Source organism: Phoenix dactylifera, chromosome 2, assembly GCF_051530095.1.
Source record: "Phoenix dactylifera cultivar Ajwa chromosome 2, Ajwa_hap1_PhDact_Kaust_v1.1, whole genome shotgun sequence".
Taxonomy (NCBI): Eukaryota; Viridiplantae; Streptophyta; class Magnoliopsida; order Arecales; family Arecaceae; genus Phoenix; species Phoenix dactylifera.
Window position 1 is genome coordinate 46,047,979 of NC_143191.1, and position 23,569 is coordinate 46,071,547.

The 23,569-nt window shown below is 41.6% G+C and overlaps 1 protein-coding gene across 1 annotated transcript; it reads left to right on the forward strand.

Annotated features, from left to right (window-relative positions):
- The first annotated feature begins 3,172 nt into the window (after positions 1-3,172).
- Positions 3,173-23,263, forward strand: LOC103699412 (protein CYPRO4-like). The gene is made up of 2 exons (XM_008781437.6): positions 3,173-5,022; positions 22,803-23,263. Exons 1-2 carry the CDS (start codon positions 3,382-3,384, stop codon positions 23,082-23,084), a joined length of 1,923 nt encoding a protein of 640 aa, XP_008779659.2. The 5' UTR covers positions 3,173-3,381; the 3' UTR covers positions 23,085-23,263.
- The last annotated feature ends 306 nt before the right edge of the window (positions 23,264-23,569 follow it).

Below are 23,569 nucleotides of genomic sequence, written 5' to 3' on the forward strand. Positions count from 1 at the left end.
ATTGTGAGATGGTCGACTAGACATCCAGTGCCTGTTGGTCAGGAGAGAGATCATGATAATTAGGCATACTGCGAGGTATTTACTTGAACTCGATAGTCTCCGAAGTTTTTTGATGAGAGCTAAATACAACCCATGGACCTCAGTTGCTGATATTCATGTTGGTCAAAATAGCTCCTTCATCTGGAAAGACATCTGTGTGCATGCATCAACGGTGATGGCTAACATGAGATGGTTGATTAGGGACGGGCAAAGGATGAATGTGATGAGGGACACTTAGGTATATAACCCCAATTTGAGATAGTGGTCGACCATAGTCAACACTGAGATAACGGATAGTATGCAGGTTTGTGACTTTTCTTTATTTGGAGAGAGGAGGTAGAGCACTAACTTGGTTGCCTAGCTGTTTGGGGCAGTTGACCAAGAGGGTGCGGTTTCTCACGATCCCTAAGTATAGTGCTCTCAATGTGAGGGTCTGGAGATCCACCTACAACCTGAGGGTGAAAGGCAAGGACCTTTATAATCTCTTTTGAGAAGAGTTTACACATAGGCAAGATTGTGCTTCGATTTAGAGGCTTGGTGTCTACCCGAGAATAGCCATGTTTATCTGAAAAGTAGCATGGGGTCATCTTTGCGACCAAGGGTGTTCTAAGCAAACGAAGGATAAACATCCCACCAGCCTACCTCTTTTGCAAGGTGCAGGAGTTTGTTAACCATGTCCTCTTTCAATGTAGGAGAGTTGTGTAGGTGTAGAGACTAGTCGGCATCCCTCAGAAGTTGCTTCAATTGGTGACCCCAGTTGATACCTTCTTCGAGTACCTGACGAGTAGCTCAAGCAAATCATCCTCCAGACCTGCCACCATTACGGTTGTTATATTGCATATCATATTTGGCGAGCCATAAATGCTTGAATTTATAGGGAAAGCCGTTAGCCACTGAGGTTCACTTTGGAGAGAACTTTGGTATAGGTTACTGAGATCATCCACTTATACGACGTTGGAGAATCTATGATAGCTCAAGTCATCTGGGACTCCTCTTCAGCTCTTGCAACAGCTCGAACGATATTCATCACTCGGAAGCTCCCGTTCTTGAGTTTTCTCAAGGTCAACTTTGACAGTTGTGAAATAGATAGCGGTAGTAAAGACGAAATAGGGTTTGTGATTAGAGGCCTTGATTCCAAGCTCACAACAGTTGAGGAAAATTTGATAGATGATGGTAGCAAAGATGGAATAGGGTTTGTGATACCTTAGTCCCACGAGTAGAGCTAAGGGCAACTTGGGCAGGCGTTAGCTATACCCGGATCTTACTCGAGTTGTACCTTGAACTTCATGGCCATTTGAATTTTTTAACTAAAATTAGATATACATGCATTGTAATTAGATATCATAAGCAGCCGCCGCAAATCCATTTTTCCTCTATTTTGGGGTGTTTTCCATATGTCGGAACTTCTAGTGATGAGACAGAAAACTGCAATATTCCTTGATACTTTAGACACCCCCTAAATAGGATTTGGACGGGTGTCCTGTTGGGTATTGTTAGAAGGGTGGGTGAGGACAATACAGTGGATCGGTTTCTTGCAGATTCTTGTGGTGTCTATTGTTGCCTCCTTTGCCTCCCAAACCTTTTTGTAATTGTAGTCTTAGCGGTTGTTTAAGTTTGTAATTCTTCTATGTTATTAATGAAAGCTTTATTTACAGTTTCATATTTGAATATGTTTCCTTATCTTTCTCAATGCATTTTGTTCCTTTTGCCTTCCTTGTAGCTTTGGTCTTCCATTGTTGGCATCTATTAGTTGGCTCATTTGTGCATGTGATATTGGGATGTCGCACCATCATTACCCTATTAAGCTCACATGTCAACAATAATTATCAATTAAATATACACACATATGAAATATAAATAAATAATATAAAAAATAAAAAAAAATCGAGCTAAGCCAGACTTGGGCAAGCTTTAATTTCTAAATCAAAGCCAGACTGATTATCAAACAAACTTATTTCCTAACCTAGTTCGATCCAACGGATTTAAACGTTTATCTTGAGCCACATAAAGGGCTTCCGGCTTGAGCCGGCTGTCTGGCCCGTGAATCCAACATCCATGGAGCTCTGTGTAAAGAGAGAATGATTTAGGCCATATTTGACAGAGCTTTCGTTAGGCTAGAAAGTACTTTCTAATCTCCAAAATCGAGAAATAGGGGTGTTTGATAAAAAAATCGATAACTATTTTAGTTTTGCCAGAAAACTGAAAACGTAGCTCCAAAATAGAGCTTCTTCAAAAAAGTACTTTTAGCATTCGTCGGAAAGCTATTTTAGATTTATAAAATATTCTTTTTCAAACCAAAAAACCTATGATAAAAGTATATAATTATAGAAAGTATCCATTTATATCATAATGCACGAAGAAAAAAAATCTGTAGGAACCCTAATAAAAAATAAACCTTAATCAGCCTTGGCTTTCTCTTTTGCTACGTGTTCAAAGTATTATTTCTTTCCTCCATTTATTTATCCATTGTTTTGAAAAAAAGGCATTAAAAAGAAAAGAATCATAAAATCTCACTTTTGCAAGTATGATTATGTGCCGCTATATTTTTTTTTCAAAAATTAGTTCCTAAAAATATTATATTAATAACATATTAATATATAATAATTATTATAATTATAATATTTTATATCAAAATATTGTATTATACAATAAATATAATATAATATTATATTATTTCATAATATATTGATATGTTATGTTAAATAATATTAAATTATATTATATTATTATGCTATAGTATACAATATTATATTAACTATATTAGAATAATATTATATTACATTATAGTAATATTATACTATATTATATATTTATATATTAATATATATTATATTTTATTATGTTCTGTTATATAATAATATGCAATATTTTTTATAGTCATTTTATTATACCAAAAAGTACTTTTTTTAATTTATTTATCGAATATATATTAAAGTTTCACGCCATTTTAAAAATATAATTATTAAATAATAAATAATTTTTTATAAAAATTTTATTTTAAAAAAATTTACATCAAAAAATTTGACATCTGACCTTCATTCTAAAGCCCGGCGTAAAGTTTTCACACGCGCAGTATTATCAAACAAGCCTCGAAAGATATATAAGCGCCAGGTCCACGCGGACCGGCGGTGTCATGTTAGCTCCTTTCCACCCTCGAGCCCCGCTCGCCCACTCAGACACCCATTCGATTCTCCGCCCCTTCGAAATTCAAATCGCCCTTCGTTCTCATTCCCTCCCTCGGCTTCGCTTCGTCCGCCACCGCCGCCGATCCCGACTCCTCCGCCACCACCTCTTCCCTTTTTCTCAACCCCTTTCTTTCCTCCTCTCTCTCCTCAATTTGCCATGGGCGGCGCTCACAGCCGCGAGGGTTTGGAGCTCTCCGACACCGAGACCGAGGCCGAGGAAGAAGAAGAAGACGAGCAAGAAGAAGAAGAAGAAGAATACAAGCAAGAAGAACAACACCCGCCTTCATCGGCGGAGCGGAGCCGCGGAAAAACCCTAACGCCGACCTCCCTCGACGAGGTTGACGAGAAGCTCAAATCCCTCAAGCTCAAGTACTCCAAGCCCTCGACAGCTTCCGCCCAGAACCCTAGCGCGAAGAAATCCGTCAAGCTCTACCTCCACATCGGCGGCAACTCCCCCAACGCCCGGTGGATCACCTCCGAGAAGCTCGCCTCCTTCTCCTTCTTCAAACCCTCCCGCCCCGACGCTGCTGCCGACGAGATCACGTCGTCTGCCTGGTTCTTGAAGATTGGATCCAAGGTCCGGGCCAAGGTGGGTCCGGAGCTACAGCTCAAGTCGTTCCCCGAACAACGGCGCGCCGATTTCGTCGCCGATGGGGTCTGGGCTCTCAAGTTCTCCACGCCGGAGGGCTACCGGGAATTCCAGAACGAGTACCAGAATTGCCTCTTTGAGAACGCCTATGGCTTTGAGGCGACAGATGAAAACAAGAATAGGGTTTTTGGGAATGACTTCATGGCGTGGGCACGGCCAGAGGCGGCCGATGACGCCATCTGGGAGGATGCGGAGGAGAGCGTCGAGAAGAGAGCGGACCGGGGCATGCCGGCCCGGGCGAGGCAAAACCTTTTGGAAGAGTTTGAGGAGGAGGCCAGTGAGGGTGGGATACAGAGCCTTGCGCTCGGGGCTCTCGACAACAGCTTCCTGGTCAGCAACTCCGGGATTCAGGTAGTCAGGAATTTTAGCCATGGAGTTCATGGGAAGGGGGTCTCGGTGAAGCTTTTTAATAATGGGAGTAGGGATGGTGGATATTCTACTCCCAAGAAGGGACTTTTAATGAGGGCGGAGACCAGTATGCTGTTGATGAGCCCAGGACAGCAAGGGAAGCCCCATGCTACTGGCGCTCATCAGCTAGATATTGAGACCGGGAAGGTGGTGACAGAGTGGAGATTTGAGAAGGATGGGACTGATATTACCATGAGAGACATTACAAACGATAGCAAGGGATCACAGCTGGACCCTTCAGAGTCGACATTCTTGGGGTTGGATGATAACAGGCTTTGCAGGTGGGATATGAGGGACCGAAGAGGGATGGTCCAGAATATAGCCAATTCAATGGAGTCGCCGGTGCTGCAGTGGACACAGGGGCACCAGTTCTCTAGGGGTACGAATTTCCAGTGTTTTGCGACGACTGGAGATGGGTCCATTGTGGTGGGGTCTCTTGATGGGAAGATTAGGTTGTACTCAAAGAGCTCAATGAGGATGGCAAAGACTGCATTCCCAGGGCTTGGGTCACCAATCACTCACGTGGATGTTACTTATGATGGGAAGTGGATACTGGGCACAACTGACACGTACTTGATCCTTATATGCACTCTTTTCAAGGACAAAAATGGGAAGGAGAAGACTGGTTTTAGTGGAAGAATGGGGAACAGGATAGCAGCTCCGAGGTTGTTGAAGCTCACTCCATTGGATTCACATTTGGCTGGCAAGAACAATAGGTTCCATGGGGGACAGTTCTCCTGGGTAAGTTTGGACTTCCTTTTCTTCACACATATAATGCACATCTAGAAAGCCACTTTTAGTTTTGCTGCTAATTAGCTTGAGTTTTGTTACCTTTCTTTCTAAATTAGTACTTCTGATATTCAGAATGCCATGCTACTAAAGTACGACATCAGGATGGCTTTCTTCAGGTTGTAGTTTACTTCATTTACTGTTATGTTATGGTCATTTACTGCATGCCATTAACACACTGTGCAACAGTTAACATTTTAATCTTGATTCTAAAATCAGAAATATTGCTGCGAACTCTTGATAGGGAAACTGAATCTGTGTTCGCATGAATTATTTAATGAGAGAAAGAGATATGCATATATAACATGAGGAAAGTAGATCCAGCTTGGCAGGCTCTGAAATTTACTTCAATCTTGGGCGATGAAAAGCTTAAACAAGCTATAGACAGATAAAAACATTTTGACATTTCACAGTGATGCACTGAGGATCTGCAAATATAGTTTGATAGAGATCTATAATTTTAATGTTCTATCTCATAATTATGGCATGTTCTACTTTTAAGCCATTTATTACTCATGGTGTGAATGACACATTTAGAAACTACAGAAAGCTGCATTTTTCTTTTTATTGTGGAGTTTGTTCAATTGTGGAACCAAAGATGTATTTTCAGCCTACTGTAGTTCAAATTAATACAAGGAGGAGAGGTTTTTTAACCTGTTCATGTCAATACCTTCTCTTTTCTTTTTTGTTTCCTCTGTGTTTTTTTTGTCGATTTTCTAGCTCATTAAGACATTGTCTTGCTTGAGAGGTTGTAGTTTGTATCGTTTTTGATGCACCTTATTTAGGAAATATAACTAAGTCTAGATCACTCCCACTTTTGTATGTTGTTGACATGCCTTTCCAGGAGATAAATATGGTGCTATAGTACATGCTTTGTGATTTTTCTGCATCTTCATCTGCATATGTAATTCTGTCTAGAAGTTCTTTTGGTTACTTGTAATGATTTTTGTTTATATATTTTTGGTGATACAGCAAGCATCTCCAGTGAAAAATAGTTATTATTTAAAGCCTATACCAATGCTTGGAACCTGTTAACCAATTTCAAGCCGGTACAGAACAATGTATATTATCGTTATTTCAACCCCATATCCATGGACTGAATGTATCTTTAAACTGATGTTAGATATTTTAAATACATTGGTTGTAATAGTCATTTTGAACTGCATGGTTGTCATTGAATGATTGAACTAGAAAGTTTTTCCCCTCATTTTTACTCGTACACTGTAAAAGCAACAATCTCCACTTAATCCATGCCAACGATTTTTTTTTCTCATCTTCTTCAAGTTGTCTTTGGATATTTGTGCCTGATTAAACAAGTCCTAGGGAAAATTGGAGGGAGAAGTCCTTGAGAATCTAAATATGCTTGACAGAAGGAATACTGTATTTATCAAAACTCGTGCGGAGAGCGGGCCAGGTATCGAACACCTGGTGGGTGCCGATGGCAGCTCCTTGTACCAGCTCGGCGGTGGGATCCAGCGGGAAACGACAGGAGATACCGGCTCCGGGGGTGGCCAAGCCCAAACCCTTATGGCCCGATGTAGAGCGGGGGATCCCGGGATGACTGTAGGAGGTCATCCATCGACCCATGAAGGCGGAACTAGCGGCACTCTAATGCCGGTTCCCCCATGTGGTGGTGCTGCTGACGGACCGAATGGAGCGAGCGAGGAGCATGTGGGCGGAGACGGCTACGATTGCTAGGAGTTTGGGCCGGCGCGTACCGCTAGAGCTGGTGGCGCGTGACCTTAAGAATCGGGGCAAGCTGAAAGAGACGATTGAAGTCTTGCCCATGGCGGGGAGCCTTATGACGTTGTGCTTCAAGTCTGGCGAGGATAGGGAGGCGGTGCTGGCAGCTAGCCTGTGGCTGGTCGCGGGCCAGATGCTTGCGTTGGAGAAATGGCAGCCTGGCTTCATCCCGGGATCCCATACCGTTAGCCGGACAGTGATCTAGATACGGCTGCCCGGCGATTCGCTGGAGTGCTGGGATAAAGAGTCCCTGTTGGAGGTAGTGGCGGCGACAGGACGACCCTTGGAGCTTGACAGTGTCTCCAGTGAATGGCAGTGGATCGGGTATGCTCGGGTGAAAGTGGAGGTTGACTCGCTTCAACTGTTGGTCCCAGGTACGTTCGTCCAAAGGGGGCAAACGAGGTACTGAGAGGACTTCGTCTACGAGGACCTGCCAGGCCTTTGTTACCGATGTGCCTGGATCGGGCACCTAGCCGACGATTGCAGCTTTCAACTCCACGGGGTGGAGCCAGAGGTGGCAGTGGATCCGGAGGCGGCGCAGTGCCTAGGTGCAAAAGCTCAAACGCAAAAATTCTAATGTCGGTTCCCCCATGTGGTGGTGCTGCCGGCAGACCGAGTGGAGCGAGCGAGGAGCATGTGGGCGGAGACAGCTGCGATTGCTAGGAGTTTGGGCCGGCATGTACCGCCAGAGCTGATGGTGCGTGACCTCAGGAACCGGGCAAGTTGAAAGAGATGATTGAAGTCTTGCCCATGGCGGGGGGCCTTATGACGTTGTGCTTCAAGTCTGGTGAGGACAGGGAGGCGGTGCTGGCGGCTGGCCCATGGCTGGTCGTGGGCCAGATGCTTGCGTTGGAGAAATGGCAGCTTGGCTTCATCCCGGGATCCCATACCGTTAGCCGGACAGTAATCTGGATACGGTTGCCCGGCGTTCCACTGGAGTGCTGGGATAGAGAGTCCCCGTTGGAGGTAGCGGCGACGACAAGACAACCCTTGGAGCTTGACGGCGTTTCCAGTGAACGACGGCGGATTGGGTATGCTCGGGTGAAAGTGGAGGTTGACTTGCTTCAATTGTTGGTCCCAGGTCCGTTCGTCCAAGAGGGGCAAACGAGGTATTGGTAGGACTTCGTTTACGAGGATCTGCCAGGTTTCTATTACTGATGTGCCCAGATCGGACACCTAGTCGACGATTGCAGCTTTCAACTCCAGGGGGTGGAGACGGAGGTGGCAGTGGATCCGGAGGCGGCGCAGTGCTTGGGTGCAAAATCGGGGGTGACGGAGGGTACGGACACAGATCTGGGAGGCCGGGCGGTCTACGGCCCGTGGATGTCCACTGCTTGAGTGTGCCAGCAGAGGACCGATGGTGCCAAGGGCTTGGCGAGGAAGACGACCGTGCTCCCTGATGAGTCGACACGGGGAATGGTTCCTCCACATCCAAGGCCGAATCCGGCCGAGGGGGAACTGAGTGAACCCACATCTTCGTCGGAGTCAAGGGGCTGGCAGAAGCCAAAAAAGATCGCCCGACGTACCTCGCCGGAGGACGCCGGGCCTAGTGACTCGGCGACAGGAGCGAAGGGGGTGACCGCAACTCAGACTGAGTCGGCGCTGGGTCTAGCCCTCCCAACGGGTACCCAGGCCCACATCCAGCTAGGCTTGGGGCGCGCAAAGGCTAGGGCTGAGGGGCCTCCAGCTGTGGGCTGGGGCCAGGCCCACCATGGAAAGAGGGAGGCAGGCCCAGCACAAGCCGGCAGCGGGGCTGGCCTACTGAAACGGGCCCACAGCCCATCCAAATAGAGAGTGGGCCTTGAGCATCTTCTGGCCTAGGCGATGGTTTGTCAGCCGACCAGCAGGGGTGGTTTGGAGTTCATTCACTGTTTCAGCGCAGGGAGGTTCTTGCGACTAGGATAGTAGCCAGGTTCCTTCTGGAGTTGGAGAGCCTCTGGGGGTCCCTGTTGAGGGCGAAGAACGAGGATCCATCTTCTCCGTCAGTCTTCCATACTGGGCGAGGCAATTCCTTTATCTGGCAAGAGATATGTGTTTGCGCCTCGGTGGTGACATCAGCGATGACGATTAGCATACTGGAGGACAGGTGGTTATCTGAGGATCTATTGCAAGACTGGTCCATTTTGATCGACTATGGTTGGATGGTTGGATGCAGAGTGTGCGATTTGTTTGTTCAGGAGGAGCGCAGGTGGGATGAGGCCCTCATCAGGCATCTGTTTGGAGAGCAGCTCGCGGAGCAAGTTCTGTCCCTATCGATCCCTGAGGGGGAGTCAGCGGATAGGAGAGTTTGGAGCAGGATCGGAAGGTCGGTGGTGCGTACCGGTGACATATCTAAGGTAGTTAAGCGGCCTCCGACACGGCAGATTATGGTGGATGGATCTGGAGGATGCGTGTGCACCCCCCACATTGCCTTGTTCCTCTGGAAGGTGGCCTGAGGATGTTTGCCGACTAGAGGCATGTTAGTGCGGCGGGAGGTGAGGATCCCGATAGTCTGTGTGGTGTGTCTGGAGAAGGAGGAGTCCATTTACCATACCTTTATTGAGTGCCTGAGGGCCAGGCAGATTTGGGAGTGTGCCAAGGCCGACCAGTGGAGGGGGTGGACGACCATTGAAGAGTTTCTATGCTTCTTGAAGGCGTCGGTGCGGAGACCCGAGCTTGAAGAGAGGGAGACCAATGCTGCCTACCTGGCCTACCATTGCTGGCTGGACCGGAATGCCGGGGTATTTGAGGATGGTCGCTCTCATCCAAGGGTGGTAGCGACTAGAGCATTATTGCACGCGGCGGAGATCAGTAGCTCCACTGGGGCTTCAGTTGTTGGGTTGGCTAGGAACATCTGGGGCTCTCATTCTGCTTTTGCAGTGTCTAGGACCGTGCATGTCTCTTGGGTGCACCCATCCCCTAGCTTCCTCAAGATGAACTTCGATGGCATTGTGGGCGAGGACGGCAGTTGCGGAGGTGCGGGATTCACCATCAGAGACCACACTGCTTGTCTGGTGGCGGCGGTGGGACTGCTTGTCTGTTGCGTGTGCCGAGCATAGAGCTGCTCGGGAGGGGTTGTCCTATGCCCGGGGGGTGCTGGGGAAGATCGCATCCTCCTCGAGGGAGACTCGGCTTCGGTGATCGCGTGGATCTGGGGTCGGAGACGTGCCATGGAGGAGAGGCCGATGGTTCGTGATATTTGCAGACTTTTGGGGAGGCGAACGGAGCCGCCGACTGGGTAGCCTCATTTGCGGCTCACCACTCGGGTGTTTTTGTCTGGGTGGATCACGCATCTTTGCCAGAGGGTCTATGTAGTATTTTATTTTCTGATTTTGCTTGCTGCATTCACACTTGTCGAGCGTGAGCCGCCGTTGTACCAAAAAAAAAAGGATTTTTCCTAAATGAACTTTATATGAACAAGATCATGGAATAGCTTTCTCCCTTTTTTAATCATTACTTGAGGGGGAAGATGAATATGTGATAAGCATCAAATGTCATTTTAGAAGTAATGCTGGAAAAAAGCTATTGATGACCTAACTTCAATTTTTTTTTCTTGTTTTACATCATTATACATATACATCCATCTATATGTTCATATATCATCATTTTGATTTCATCAATGTTGCTGTAGGCAAACATTTTTATGAATTTATTATTATTATTATTATCATTATTATTTGCATAGAAATGAAATTTGGCTAAGGAAAGAAAAAACAACTAACTGATGATTAAGGTTGTTGTAATAAATGACCTTGGCTGTTTCAACATGAAGGTCCTCTTGTACAATGTAGCAGACTAGTTGGTTTTCTAGTAGCTTCTCAAACTAAAAAGTTAGTATCTGAGTGATTGCTATTCATATCAAGGCATGAAGCCAACTAAATACATTTGGAAAGGATCTTTATCCTATGGGCAGGAACTTTAGTTAATGGTTGTGTATATAGAAGTTCCATGAAGAAGGTTACAGACAGAAACCAATGCAGCATACTTAACATATTTGTACAACAAAAGATATATAACTGTATAAGTTGCTGCATCACCATTTATCACCTCCACCTTTTCCAATTCCATGTGGATCATAAACCAAGAGTTTGCATGTAGATGATTGGATTAGAAATCAAAAGAAATTCTAAAGTGATGAGTTGATATGATGTTTAGGATGTATTTCATGAATGAGGGGTTGTAAAAGCTAGGCAACACAAAAAAGGGTTGAAGAAGAAGAAGAAATGGAGGCAGATGAAGCTGTAAGGTTGTAGCTTTGATACACAAATGGGAAGAAATGGAGGCGGATGAAGTGCCAGCCATGCATTTGGATCGGGAAAGAGGAGGGCTGGGTAAATCAAAAATTCTGTCGCTGATGGTTGTGCTATTTGGAGACCCACAATCAATCAAGTAGTTGTCTTCAAGGGTGAACGAACCACAGACACATTGAAGAGTTATGGTCACAAGGATACAGAAGCCCATTCCATATTTTCCAATGCCTATCATGTCACAAGCCATAGATTCTTGGAGAAAAAGACACCCCATATCTCCCCCACATCCCAAAAAAAGACCAGAATCATCATGAAATAAACCTTGCTCTGAAAAATCCAATCTGAGAATGCTTTCTACGAAATAAGAAAAGAAAAAAAGACCAGTAATCAATAACTTAAACAGGAAGTTCTAGTTTGCAACCAAAAAAAGCAAGTCGGGATATCTTTTTTGAAGCAATGCAAACGCTGTAATTATACCTCAATGGACGTCATGCACTAATTACAGCAACCAGTCAGCCAATTATACACCCTCATTTGATAAATTACAGCATTTCCCTATTACCATACGTTACCCCACCATTACATGGTACCCATTCCATGTCAGACATAAAAAGGTTAAACCCCAGTTATGAATCTGGGCTTCTGAGATATGGGTTAGCTCCTGGATCACTAGGCTGTTGAATTAACCCCACCAATAGAAAGAATAAAGCATATCATATTTGCCTATGGTATGGACAAGAGCTTGCATCAGTGCTTTAAAATGACACATCAAGGATTCCAAAAACATTATCATCCTTCATATCATCTCATTTCAGAGAGACAATCATACTTCATTAAGGGAGGAGGATGATCAAACTTCTCACTGTACAGCTCAAACATTGGATTCCAGCCATCCAGAGAGAACTCGACAAAAGCAAGCGATTGCACTGGGTGACTCCTTTAGCATATAGGATGTCCTTCTCAGTAGCTTGATACTCATTGTTAGATATTTCAATAGCCTGGTCTAAGAAGTAGCTTGCAACATCAGTAAGAAGATGTATTTCGCTTCCTCTCTTGTTTGTCTCTTGAATAGCAGGATCTTTCCAAACCTCCTCCACTACACGGGCATACTCACACGGTGCAGCAGGGTAATTGACACCTAGATCTCCCATAGCCATAATTTGCAGCAGCCAATCAGAAAAAATGTTACAACCTTTGATTGATCCAGTATATGCATTTGCGACTTTCCTCAACTCTTCTTCCCCCTTGGATGGATTTCTCTGCATGCAGAACAAGATTTTTTTTTCTCCTCTCAAGACTCATCCTCAAATCGCTCTTGACCCTCAAGTAATGTACTGAGATATTTGTATAGGTTGTTTTGAATCATGTGCTTCCTGTCTTGCATTTCCTCTGGAGTGAACTTGTTTCCATATAGAAATTTTGTCTGTTGAAAGATAGTGCCTGTTTAATGCAAGTCGAGATATCAAGCAACCAACTTTCCTTCACGAACGAAAAAGAGACAATCAACTGGAACTATTGAAACCTAGCAGAAAAAAAGCCTCATGGAAAAGATTCAAATGGAGAGAAAGAGGGGAAAAGACGGGGCACCTTTGTGCCTCCCAATGGTTTTACCACATCAGCAACAAGGGATCAAAGGCCAGCGAAGGATCAAACCCCTCCTCCACATCCAAACCAGTCCTCACTAAGCTCTGAAAGAAGCCAGCATGCTTTGATTGATTCGACGGGGCCTCAAGTATGGCTTCCAGAGATTGTGAGAGATAGAGAGAAACGAGAGAGAAAGAGCAAAATAATGGAGAAGAGAGAGAGCTGAGTCAATGAAAATATTGACTGATTCGACAGGGCCTCAAGTATGGCTTCCAGAGATTGTGAGAGATAGAGAGAAAAGAGAGAGAAAGAGCAAAATAATGGAGAAGAGAGAGAGCCGAGTCAATGAAAATAATTTAATACATTGGAAAAATATTTAATAACTTAGAATCTCCTTCAGGGTAATTTAATCATTTCACACATGTTGTTAATGATGTTAGAGCTCATATAGACTACTGGGCCGCATTGCAATGAAACACTAAGTATTGGGGTCTAATTGAAAAAAATAGAAGTTTTGGGGTGTAAGTGCAAATCGCGAAAAGTTGAAGGGGTGTTGCTGTAATTTTTTCTAAAATTATTTGGAAATAGCTGCATGAAGAATGATTGGTTACCTGATAGGTGACACAGGGCTCCAAAGTCACATTATGATCTAGGTTTGAAGGCAGCCGAAATTATCATGAATGAATGAGTGAAGTTATATAATGGTGGTTTGGATATTATTAATGTTAGGATACCAATTAATATCATGTAATGGTGGTTTGGATATTGCAAGTTGATGAGGTTGATGAAGTAGGTTGGCTACAAATTGAACTGTGTTAACTAAGAGGTTATTTTGCAAGAAAAATGGAGCAGCAATGCAAAGACATGGACAAATGATGCAAACTCTCCATAAAAACAAAATAAAGATGATGTATGAACACTAAAAGAGGCTAAACATGGCGAAATAAATATCTTAGTTAAGGATCTCGAAACGATGTTGGAAGAAATAATGTGTTTGAAAGTTGATGCAAAATTACAAGCAAATTATGTATGATAGTCTTGAAATTTCATGAAGCAGAAAATCTAAGACCGAGATTGATGGATTTATCTAGCACCCAAAGCAAGTACAATGTGAATGGTAAGTAGTTCTGGCTCCTGAATTTATGAGCCAAACCTAGGTTTGTGAGGATAAACTGACTAAAGTAGATTCAGTTGGTATGAAGACCACAAGATCATCATGCTACTAAATGGAAAAGGACTGATGTATCAAGCAAAGAAGAACGGTCTTGACTCTTGATTATTGAACTAGTCAATTGATGAGTGAGTTTGACATCTCAAAGACTGCAACTTAGGTAAAGACTCATTATGTCTTCAAGTTTAATATGGTCTAGGATTGTTTTCAGCCCAAAAATGCCCTAAAAGTTTTGCTTTGGCCTATCTTGCATGTCTTTGCTTTGCTTTCTTAAGGTATCATATGAAATTCTAAGTTCGTTGGTATCATTGGTCTTCCTTAATATTTAATAATTCATTGACACGGTGCTTAGGGTGAGAGAGTTTGGTGATTTAGATTGTATTTATGATTATACAAATATGCATGCAGATTTTTTTTTACTTTTCATTAGCAGAAGGCGAAAAACTGGAGCACTCTTTGTATTATGATATGGACATAATAATGCTTTCAATAAGATTCAGGGTGTGACCTGTAATTTGGCACTTTGTAGCTGCACTAAGAATGGTAGTGCATGGTCAGATTTCACAGAGTCGGGGTTTGGTGGTCTTTTTTTTTCTTTTAGTGGAATAATATAAGGAATAAAAGTTGATAGTCTAAATGTATTTTACATTGCCATCATTTAGAGGGAGATAGATGCTGAAGATATATGGATAATTTGAAAGACAGTATTCGTGATCATGTCTAATCTAGACTCAGTGATGTGTGTTTTGAAGCTGGTAAATCATAATAATGGTTTGATATTAAGAAGATGCTAAAGGTGTTGAAGGGAATTCTATGAGGAAGAGATTATACTTGACTATGATGAAGAAATTTTGTGGTTTTCCATCCTTAATAAAGCGACATGAAAAATAATTACTACTATCATTGTTATAAATGCCTTTGACTTGAGTTATGGGTTGTAGCAGTTTTAGAAGAATGCTTTACATGTGTCATGTGGTCGAGAGACTTGACACTTATATGCTCCAGATTTTATCACGTGATTGTTGAATAGTGGAAAATAGCAGTTTCCAGAATGATAACTGTTTACACTTGTTGGTGGTAGGTAGAGTTGGGCACTGGGCCGGGCCGCCCACGGCCCGGCACGGCCCGGCACGAAGCGGGCCGTGCCCGGCACGGCCTGCTAGCTACAGTACCGGGCCGTGCCTGGCACGGCCCATTTAAGGAGGCCGTGCTGGGTCACGGGTTTCTGGCCCGCGGGCCGAGCCCGGCACGGCCCGCTTCGGGCCTGGGCCGGCACGGCCCTCTCTTGGCCCGCGGGCCAAGCACGGCACGGCCCGCGGGCCTGGCCCGGTCCGGGCCTGGGCCGGGCCAGGCACGGCCCGTCTCCATAAAAATTAATGCTTCATAAATTTTTTAATAAATTAATAAATATTGAAAACTAAGAATTTATTAATATAAAGCCACCTTAATGGTGGGAGGTTTGGCATAGACCCCTACCAGTTTATTAATTTAAATCAAAATGGTACATGAAGGGAGGTTTGGACCTTGGTCTGACCTCCAGAATACAATAAGAAAGGGCCGAGGTTTGGACCTTGGTCTGACCTCCAGAATACAATAAAAATGTATAATTATAAAAAATTAAGAAATCTTACTAATCATCAGTAATTCAGTGAATCAGTATTCACTCTTCAGTAGTGTTTGTATCATCATCATCAGAGGATGTTGTATTATGTCCACCTTTATCTTGAAGTCTTGCCTCAGCATCCAACCAATCTTTGAAGCAGAGAAGCATCTCCACCGTTTCGCCCGTCATCCTACTTCTCTTTTCGTCAAGAACACGCCGACCTACACTAAAAGCGGATTTCGATGCTACCGTGGACATCGGCACAGCTAAAATATCGCGTGCAATTGCAGACATAACAGGATATTGATTTTTAACACTCTTCCACCAAGTTAATACATCTAGATTCTCTATTTGATTTTCATCATATGCAGACTGAAGATCATTTCGTAAATAAAATTCTAGTTCACTACTTAAAGATGAAGAAGATGAAGATAAACTTGAAGCATGTGTGTGTTTTCTCTGTGCAATGAATGAAAAAATAGATGACGAACGAGAACTACTAGAAGAAGAAATAGAGGTTTGTACGGAAAATCTAGATCCACGAATTTTTTCATCATATATAGCATAAATATCATAAAGAAGTTGTTTTACCTCATTTTTAGCAGGTTCAGGATCTTGATTCATATTTTCACAGTATGCATCAAGTAAAATTAGCACGCCATTTAATTTAACTCTAGGATCAAATACAGCAGCTAAGTTATGCATAGGACATATCTTGTCCCAATACTCATTCCATTTAGATTCCATTAGGTCAATAATAGGCATTAAAACATCATCATATTTATGTTCTGCAAATTTTTGACTAATTATATATGCTTGTTGTAAAAATGAACATGAAGTTGGATAATAAATACCAGAAAGAACATTGGTAGCATTATAAAAACTAAGCAAAAAATCTTCCAAAATTTTTTCTTTATTCCAATCAGTTTCAGTCAATGTAAAGCCTAATCCACGATCATTAATATATGCACTTAATAAGTTTTTATATGGGTATGCATCATGTATCATGCTATATGTTGAGTTCCAACGAGTAATTACATCAAGTTTAAATTTTTTAAAACGTTTACTATGATTTATACATAGTTCCTTAAATTCTTGAAGTCTTGATCTTGAAGCATGAATAAAAGAAACTGCATTTCTAATTTTTGAAATCACATCTTGAATCATGCCCATGCCAGCTTGAACAGAAAGATTTAAGATATGACATGCACATCTAATATGCAATAAATTTCCATCTAACATGGGATGCAATGAGTCTTTTAATAATGCAACAGCAGAATTATTATTAGATGCATTATCAAAAGTAATAGACATAATTTTATCATTAATATTATATGAACATGCAGTTTGATAAATGACATTTGAAATTTGTTGCCCAGAATGTGAAAAATCAAAAGCACGAAAAGCAAGAATACGTTTATTTAATTGCCAATCATTATCAATATAATGAGCAGTAATGGCAATAAAACAATTACTACCTACAGATGTTGACCAAATATCAGAAGTTAATGAAATTTTTACATTTAAAGTAGAAAGTGTTTCAATTAAACTATGTCTCATTGCTAAAAAGTTAGTCATAGCTACTCTTCTAAATGTACGCCTACTAGTTCTTTTGTAAGCAGGTTGTAGGTTTAATTGAACATATTCTTCAAAATTAAAAGATTCACATAAACTAAAAGGTAATTCATCCTTAACTATCCATTTTACAAGTGCTTTTCTTTGATTTTCATGATTATATGCAAAATTACCTACAAGTAATCCCCCTTGTATATTAAGGGTACTTTGAGTTTGAGCATGAGAATCATGCATCCTATGACTCTCTTGATGTCTTTTTAAATGCCCTGTTCTCCCACTACTACTACAACTATAAAGTTTGGCACATTTTTTACATTTAGCTTTCCAGACTCCATCAACCATAACTCTATCAAATTCATTCCATACAGCACTAGTCCTCTTACGAGAAGAGGTTTGATCTTCACTCGGTTCACTAGTTCTAGAGGAACTAGGAACATGGGGTTGGGGATTAGTTTCTTCTTCCTCAGAAACAGGAGGAATGCCAAACTGACTTTCCTCAAAAGATGACATATCTAAATTGATAAATTCAAAAAATAAAAACTAACCACAAGGAGGAATTGAGTAGAGGGTCGGAGGGCAGAGGCAGAGCCGAGATTCTGAGCTTCCTCTTGTGCTCTCAACAGGAGTGACCTTCTCTTCTCAACAGGAACCTCCTCTTGTGTAGCACTTGAACACTTGCTAAATGCAAACTAAAAATTAAATTGCTAGAAGAGCACTTTAGAAGAGAGAAATAATAGTAGTAGAGAAGGAGAGAATAGTTGGTTTGGTGTGGTGAAAATGAGGGAGGAAAGGGCTATTTATAGAAGCCAAAATTTTTTTTTTCCCAAAATACCCCTCAATTTAGCCGTTTTTGGACTGTTGGGAGGGGCAAATTTGGAAATTTCCCAAAATAGCCGTTGGAAACGGCTATTTTTCTCCCCCCTCTCGTGCCGTGCCCGGCCCGGCCCGCCAATAGACGGGCCTGGGGCCGGGCCGGGCTTCCGTTCTGTGCTGAACGGGCTGTGCCCGGCACGGCCCGCTTCATAAGCGGGCCGGGCCAGGCACGGCCCGTTTAGACCTCGGGCCCGGTGGGCCTGGGCCGGGCCGGCCCGGCACGGCCCGATGCCCAAGTCTAGTGGTAGGTCATGATTGAGAAAACTGGACGAGCTTAGAATTATTTGCAGGAACTTAGAACTATTTGGTAGTTTGTTTCCTTTCTTGTTGATGTTCTTTGCATTGTTGCAACTAAGAAGGGGTAGTAGATGTAGTAATTAACTTTAAAGGGCTCAGAAAGAATGGAAGAAGTATGTGCCATTCACTTTTCTGTTTGTTGTAATTTACGTTGAATTTAATTGATACAATTGTTACAAGGTTTTTTTTCTTGTTAAAAACAATGGGATTTCCATGACATGAATATTGTTGTTTTGTTCGTTCTTCAGATTTTGGGTTGTTAAGCAAGTTTTTACATGGTAGCATGATGCATCTTTTGTTATTTTTACCTACTTCATGTATGGAAGTTGAGATTATCTTTTATAGTGAGTATAACCAATATGTTGGATTTGTTGATTATAATTCTTGGAAGGTAGATGAATTGATTCTAGCAGAGCTACAAACCAATGTGTGCAGCTGGGATGTGCTTTGTAGTTATACGTGATTGTTACATTTCTTTATTTATTTGTATGGATAGGAAGTCTAAAAAGACTACAGGGAGAACTTATAGAGCCCGTACTCCCACATTCTGCAACCACTTAGCAGAGTCCTCAAGACAAGCAACCTTTGCTTGCAAAATTATCTAGTTTTGCACACCATTTGGGATATCTGACCAACTACACCATTTAGTTCCCCTGGAGCATAATGAACCAGAAGCTTGGTCGTTGGCTGTGACATTTCACATCCAATTTATGGGAGGATGCTTGTATGAAAGACTCAAATCAGGTTGCATTCATTAAAACTTAGAGCACATCACTAAAGTACCACATTCTGAATTAGTAGTCTACTATTATAATAGCTCTTAGAAGTCAAACTTTTCTGAGATTGTTAGCCTCCACAGCCACCACTATGTAGGACTCCTATATACAGGAAGACTTTGTGTAATGAGAGGCTGTTCAGAATTATCACAAATTAAAGTGCTTCTTCCAGCCAGGCCTGCTATCTAGCTATGAAACACTATTTGTGAAGAAATATAACCCAGTAGAGTAGGTGTTCACAGTATGCTAGAGCCTCCTCGTCTGGCTCCCTTATGACCAATTCATTAATTCTTTTCTTAAAAACAAACTAGTTACAGCTATTGTAGGTGCTGGTTTTAAGCAATCCTCCAGTTGTCCTTTTAAGGCCCAAAATTTAGATGGATGCTTTATGTGGGTCAACTGCCTAGCAGCTTCTGTAGGAGCCCACAGAGGCCTAGGGGGGCTCAGGACTATCTGGTTGGACTACATGCAGGTCAGTGTACTAGGTAGAGCTTATCATGGGCCGGGCCTTGGCCCTAAACTCTATTTATTTTTAATCGGGCTTCAGGTTTGGCCTATTTAAAATTTGATATTTTCTGTGCCCAAGCCTGGCCCATGATCAGCTCTAGTATTAGGCATGTTAGGGGTTTGGGTTATGACCACTCCTCTCTCTTGGTGCCCAAAGACCTTTAACGGAACTTATAAGTTTCACTAATTCTTGATTAGTTGTTTATTTTTAACTGCGTGTTATTAAATGCTCTATTAAATTATCCATTAATATTATTTCGTAACTAAAAAAGTTTTGTATATTTGCTAGTTGACATGCCATGCTAAAATAAAGATTGTTTCTCAAATAAATGTGAAATTGTTTCCTTAATTTACATTTTTTGTCTGTAATTTCTTCTAACTTGTCTTTAGTTTCTAGTTTTGCATAGGTAGACACTCATCTTCCTCGTAAGCTTTGTCTGGTCCTCTGGCTGCTCGTACTGAAAATACCACTTGCACGTATGCTAATGTTTGAATGTTTTTCCTTTTCTGAAACATTTCATATGCTATGCAGTCCATCATATTCTCTAGATTATTTGTTACTACATGCTTTGATCCCAAATTTAGTCAGCACTTGTTTGGTGAATAGATAGTGGAGAAGGATGCATTCATTTTCAGATGACTCCACACAATCATGGTGAGCAACTCTACGTTAGGCACTCTGCCCAATGTGTTTTTTTTTTGAGGTGACAGCTTTATACCAATATGACATTACACTTTGCAATTATGATCCAGTTCCATTGGCTTACAATATTGTACCGACAGGCTTGAAAAGTTTATAGGCTGCTTCAACAGTGAGTTGACAACCTAGCATATTCATCCAGCAGCAAAGAGGATATGTACATTCTGAAATGACAAACGTTGAACCAGTTTGGATTGAAATTTTGAGCAATAAAGAGGGTGAGACCATGTGAAGTGAGTGTAGTTAAAATGACAACATTAAGATGGATATATGGTAAATTTAGTAGAGGTAGTTCATGAATGTATATATCTTAGGAAGCTTAAGTAGTTGATTAGAAAGAGGACAAAACAATGGAAAACTGTATTAGATCATACTTTTGTTACCATGTTAGATTCCAAAGTGAGGGACTTCTATATGCCTGAAAAGTTTAAGGAGTTCTGATCTTAGGAACCCCGAATGTCAGTTTTTGATGTAGTACAATATAAGAGGCTTTGGAGAGAGTGGGGCCTATGTTTGACAGGAAATTTATGAAACAGGAACTGGATTCTGAATGGAAATTTTTGATTAAAGATTTGACTCTAAGTTAATCAGGATTTAGCCTGTGACATATGTCAATGGAAAAGAAGGATTTCTAATGCTGTGCCAAATAGATGGGATATGCTTTGTTGGTTATGATATGAAATGTAATTTGTAGAGATTCATAATCTAATTGTTACAACTTTTTCAACCTGTTGCTGTAACCAATATTAATGCCTTGATTTGAATATATCACAGAATAGGGTTCATTATTTGCCGAGGCAGAAAGAAATAGATGAGACAAGCAGCTGGAGGTTGAGTTATCTGTGAAATGACTTATAGCTCCAATCCTGGTATGGTATATCAAGAGTCAGACACCCAGAAGGTTCAGACTGGAGCCAAACATAAATGAGAGGTTAGGCAATCGGTTGAGGAGTTTGTTTTGTTATTAGTAATATTAGAAATTGGGTTAGAAGGAAAACGTAAATGGTATTTTTTTTACAAGTTTAAAATTTGTTTTAGAGTTTTTAGGTCCTAATTCTGTCACAGAAGGAACTAGTATTTTGACTAATTTAATTAAGAGGTCTAGAATACTTTGAGTATTTTCCAAAGTAGTTAGTGTTGGGTATGTTGGATGCACATGCAAAAGTAGGCATGTATCGTGATCTTCTAGGCTGCAAAATGAACCACGGTTGTATTTAGTAACATTGGTATCATGTACAAAAATGTTGCACAGTAGTAAGATTGCTTTATTTTGACTTGGATGTGATGGGTTTGAAATATGAAAACAGCCTCTTAGCACGCGGCTGTAAAGCTGCGTACAACTATCCTTTGGCTTTGTAGTGGCGGGAGCCTCATGACATATGGATTCAGTCATTTATGCAACGTGCACATGATTAGATGACTACCATGGTGTACTTGGCCAGCATCCTTTCTTGATTCTGTCTTCTGCTTCCTCTCTTCCTATTCACATCTGATTGTCGCGTGACCTTTGATTTTGAAACAAGCTTTAATGTTGTACATCTTAAAATTTAGGCACTCTAATAGTCATCTCTCTCTCTGTCTGTCTCTGTGTGTGTGTGTGTATATATATATATGGATAGATAGATATAGATATATTGATATATATTGTTGGAAGGAGGGGGGTGGTTGCAGGGGGAGAATGATATCCTTTGCTTAGTTCTGAAATGTGCATTGGCCATCAAAGGCCTTAAATGCGTTCCAGTTCTGAATGTCATCATTGAAGAGATGATAACATGAAATATGGAGTTTCTGAGAGTCTCATGAAGTAAGGATTTGAAATACTTAAATCATTTCATGGGAGTAGTAACATGATCAGCAAGATTTGATGGGTTTATTTGGTTGTTTGAAGCATTGAGACTGGGTTTTCAACTTTTCATTGTTTTTCAAGTATTGGTGATTGACTGAAACTCTCACAAAGTTACAGAGTTGAAGCTACCAATCATAAGCTTAGATGCCTTGCTAACAATAAAGATTAAAAGAAGATGAGATGTTTCTAAGGTCTGACTATCATGAGAATCAAGGCTGGATAATGTTTAAATAAGATTCTGATAACATAACAAAACTCCTTTAATATATTGACCTTCTACTTTATGGATGCATTGGATGCTAACTCGACGGTGTTTTGGGTTTTTCCATATGATGTTGGATGAGCTGTTGTGGATCAGACCGAACCATGTTGATGGCTGGTTAGAGAGGAATTGTTCCAGAGGATTACGTTGATCAACCAGTACGTCTGTCATACACAGTGATCCTCATTTGAAAACTGATGTTGAAACAGAAGGAAAAAGTTGCCCATGTTCTAGTTCTGATTTGGAACTTAATATATTACATATTCTTGCCTGCATTGAAATCATAGCAATCTTTACATATTCTTGATTGCATTGAAAACATAATAATCTTTTCTCCCAAAAAAAATGAGGTGATGGTAATTTTATTCATCTCAAGTTTTTTGCTTTGGCCTTCTGCCTGGCCTTCATATATTGCTCCAAACTTTTTTGATATTCTTGAGCTATTAATTTCTTTCTTTTTGTTAATATAATCAGTGTAAATTTGTAAACTTATTCAACCGGGTTTGAAGCAATATCTTCAGTCTGATTTGGTTGAATATTTTTGTTAATTATGAGCAACCTTCCAGGTCACTGAAAATGGTAAGCAGGAAAGGCATCTGGTTGCAACTGTTGGCAAATTCAGTGTCATCTGGAACTTCCAGCAAGTGAAGAACAGCAATCACGGGTGCTACCAGAACCAGGAAGGATTGAAAAGCTGCTACTGCTACAAGATTGTCCCCAAAGATGAATCCATCGTGGACAGCTGCTTCATGCATGAGAAGTTTGCATTGAGCGACTCTCCAGAGGCACCATTGGTGGTTGCAACCCCGATGAAGGTTAGCTCCTTCAGTATATCAAGTAGGCGCTAACTTATGCCCATTGATTTCTTTTTTTTTCCCCTTCCCTTTGTACTGTCTTGTTTGGAATGTACTGGAGTATGTGCTTGGCTCGGAACTGCTGCAGTTTGAATTCACTACCGTGTATCTGGATTGCACCTGTTTCGTGATTCAATGCGAACCACCTCTTTGTGTGGCTATTGAAATTCCAATCAAGGAATATAGGAATTTGTATGTGGGTTTCATGGCGAGCTCTATCTGCGTTAGGAGGGCTAGGTGATCCTGCTGATGCTACTTGAGATGAGAGGGACAAGCTGTGGTGGTACAGAAACCGGTGGCTGGTCTTAGTTACAATTATGGGGCGGGCTCTTTTATTCTGCCACGTTTCTTCTCGTACTTATTTTGAAGAAAAAAAATCTAAAAGTCAAATAAGGATAGAACTTTTTATTAAGTGTATTTGTCAATCATGTAGTTAAAAAAAATAAATAAATATGTTGAGAGAGATCATCTGCATTTTT

Bases quoted from the DNA above. Each gene is read 5' to 3' on its own strand.
- LOC103699412 (XM_008781437.6), top strand. From the start codon at position 3,382: ATGGGCGGCGCTCACAGCCGCGAGGGTTTGGAGCTCTCCGACACCGAG. The intron at 5,023-22,802 runs GTAAGTTTGGAC...GCAACCTTCCAG, and splicing joins ATGGGGGACAGTTCTCCTGG to GTCACTGAAAATGGTAAGCA.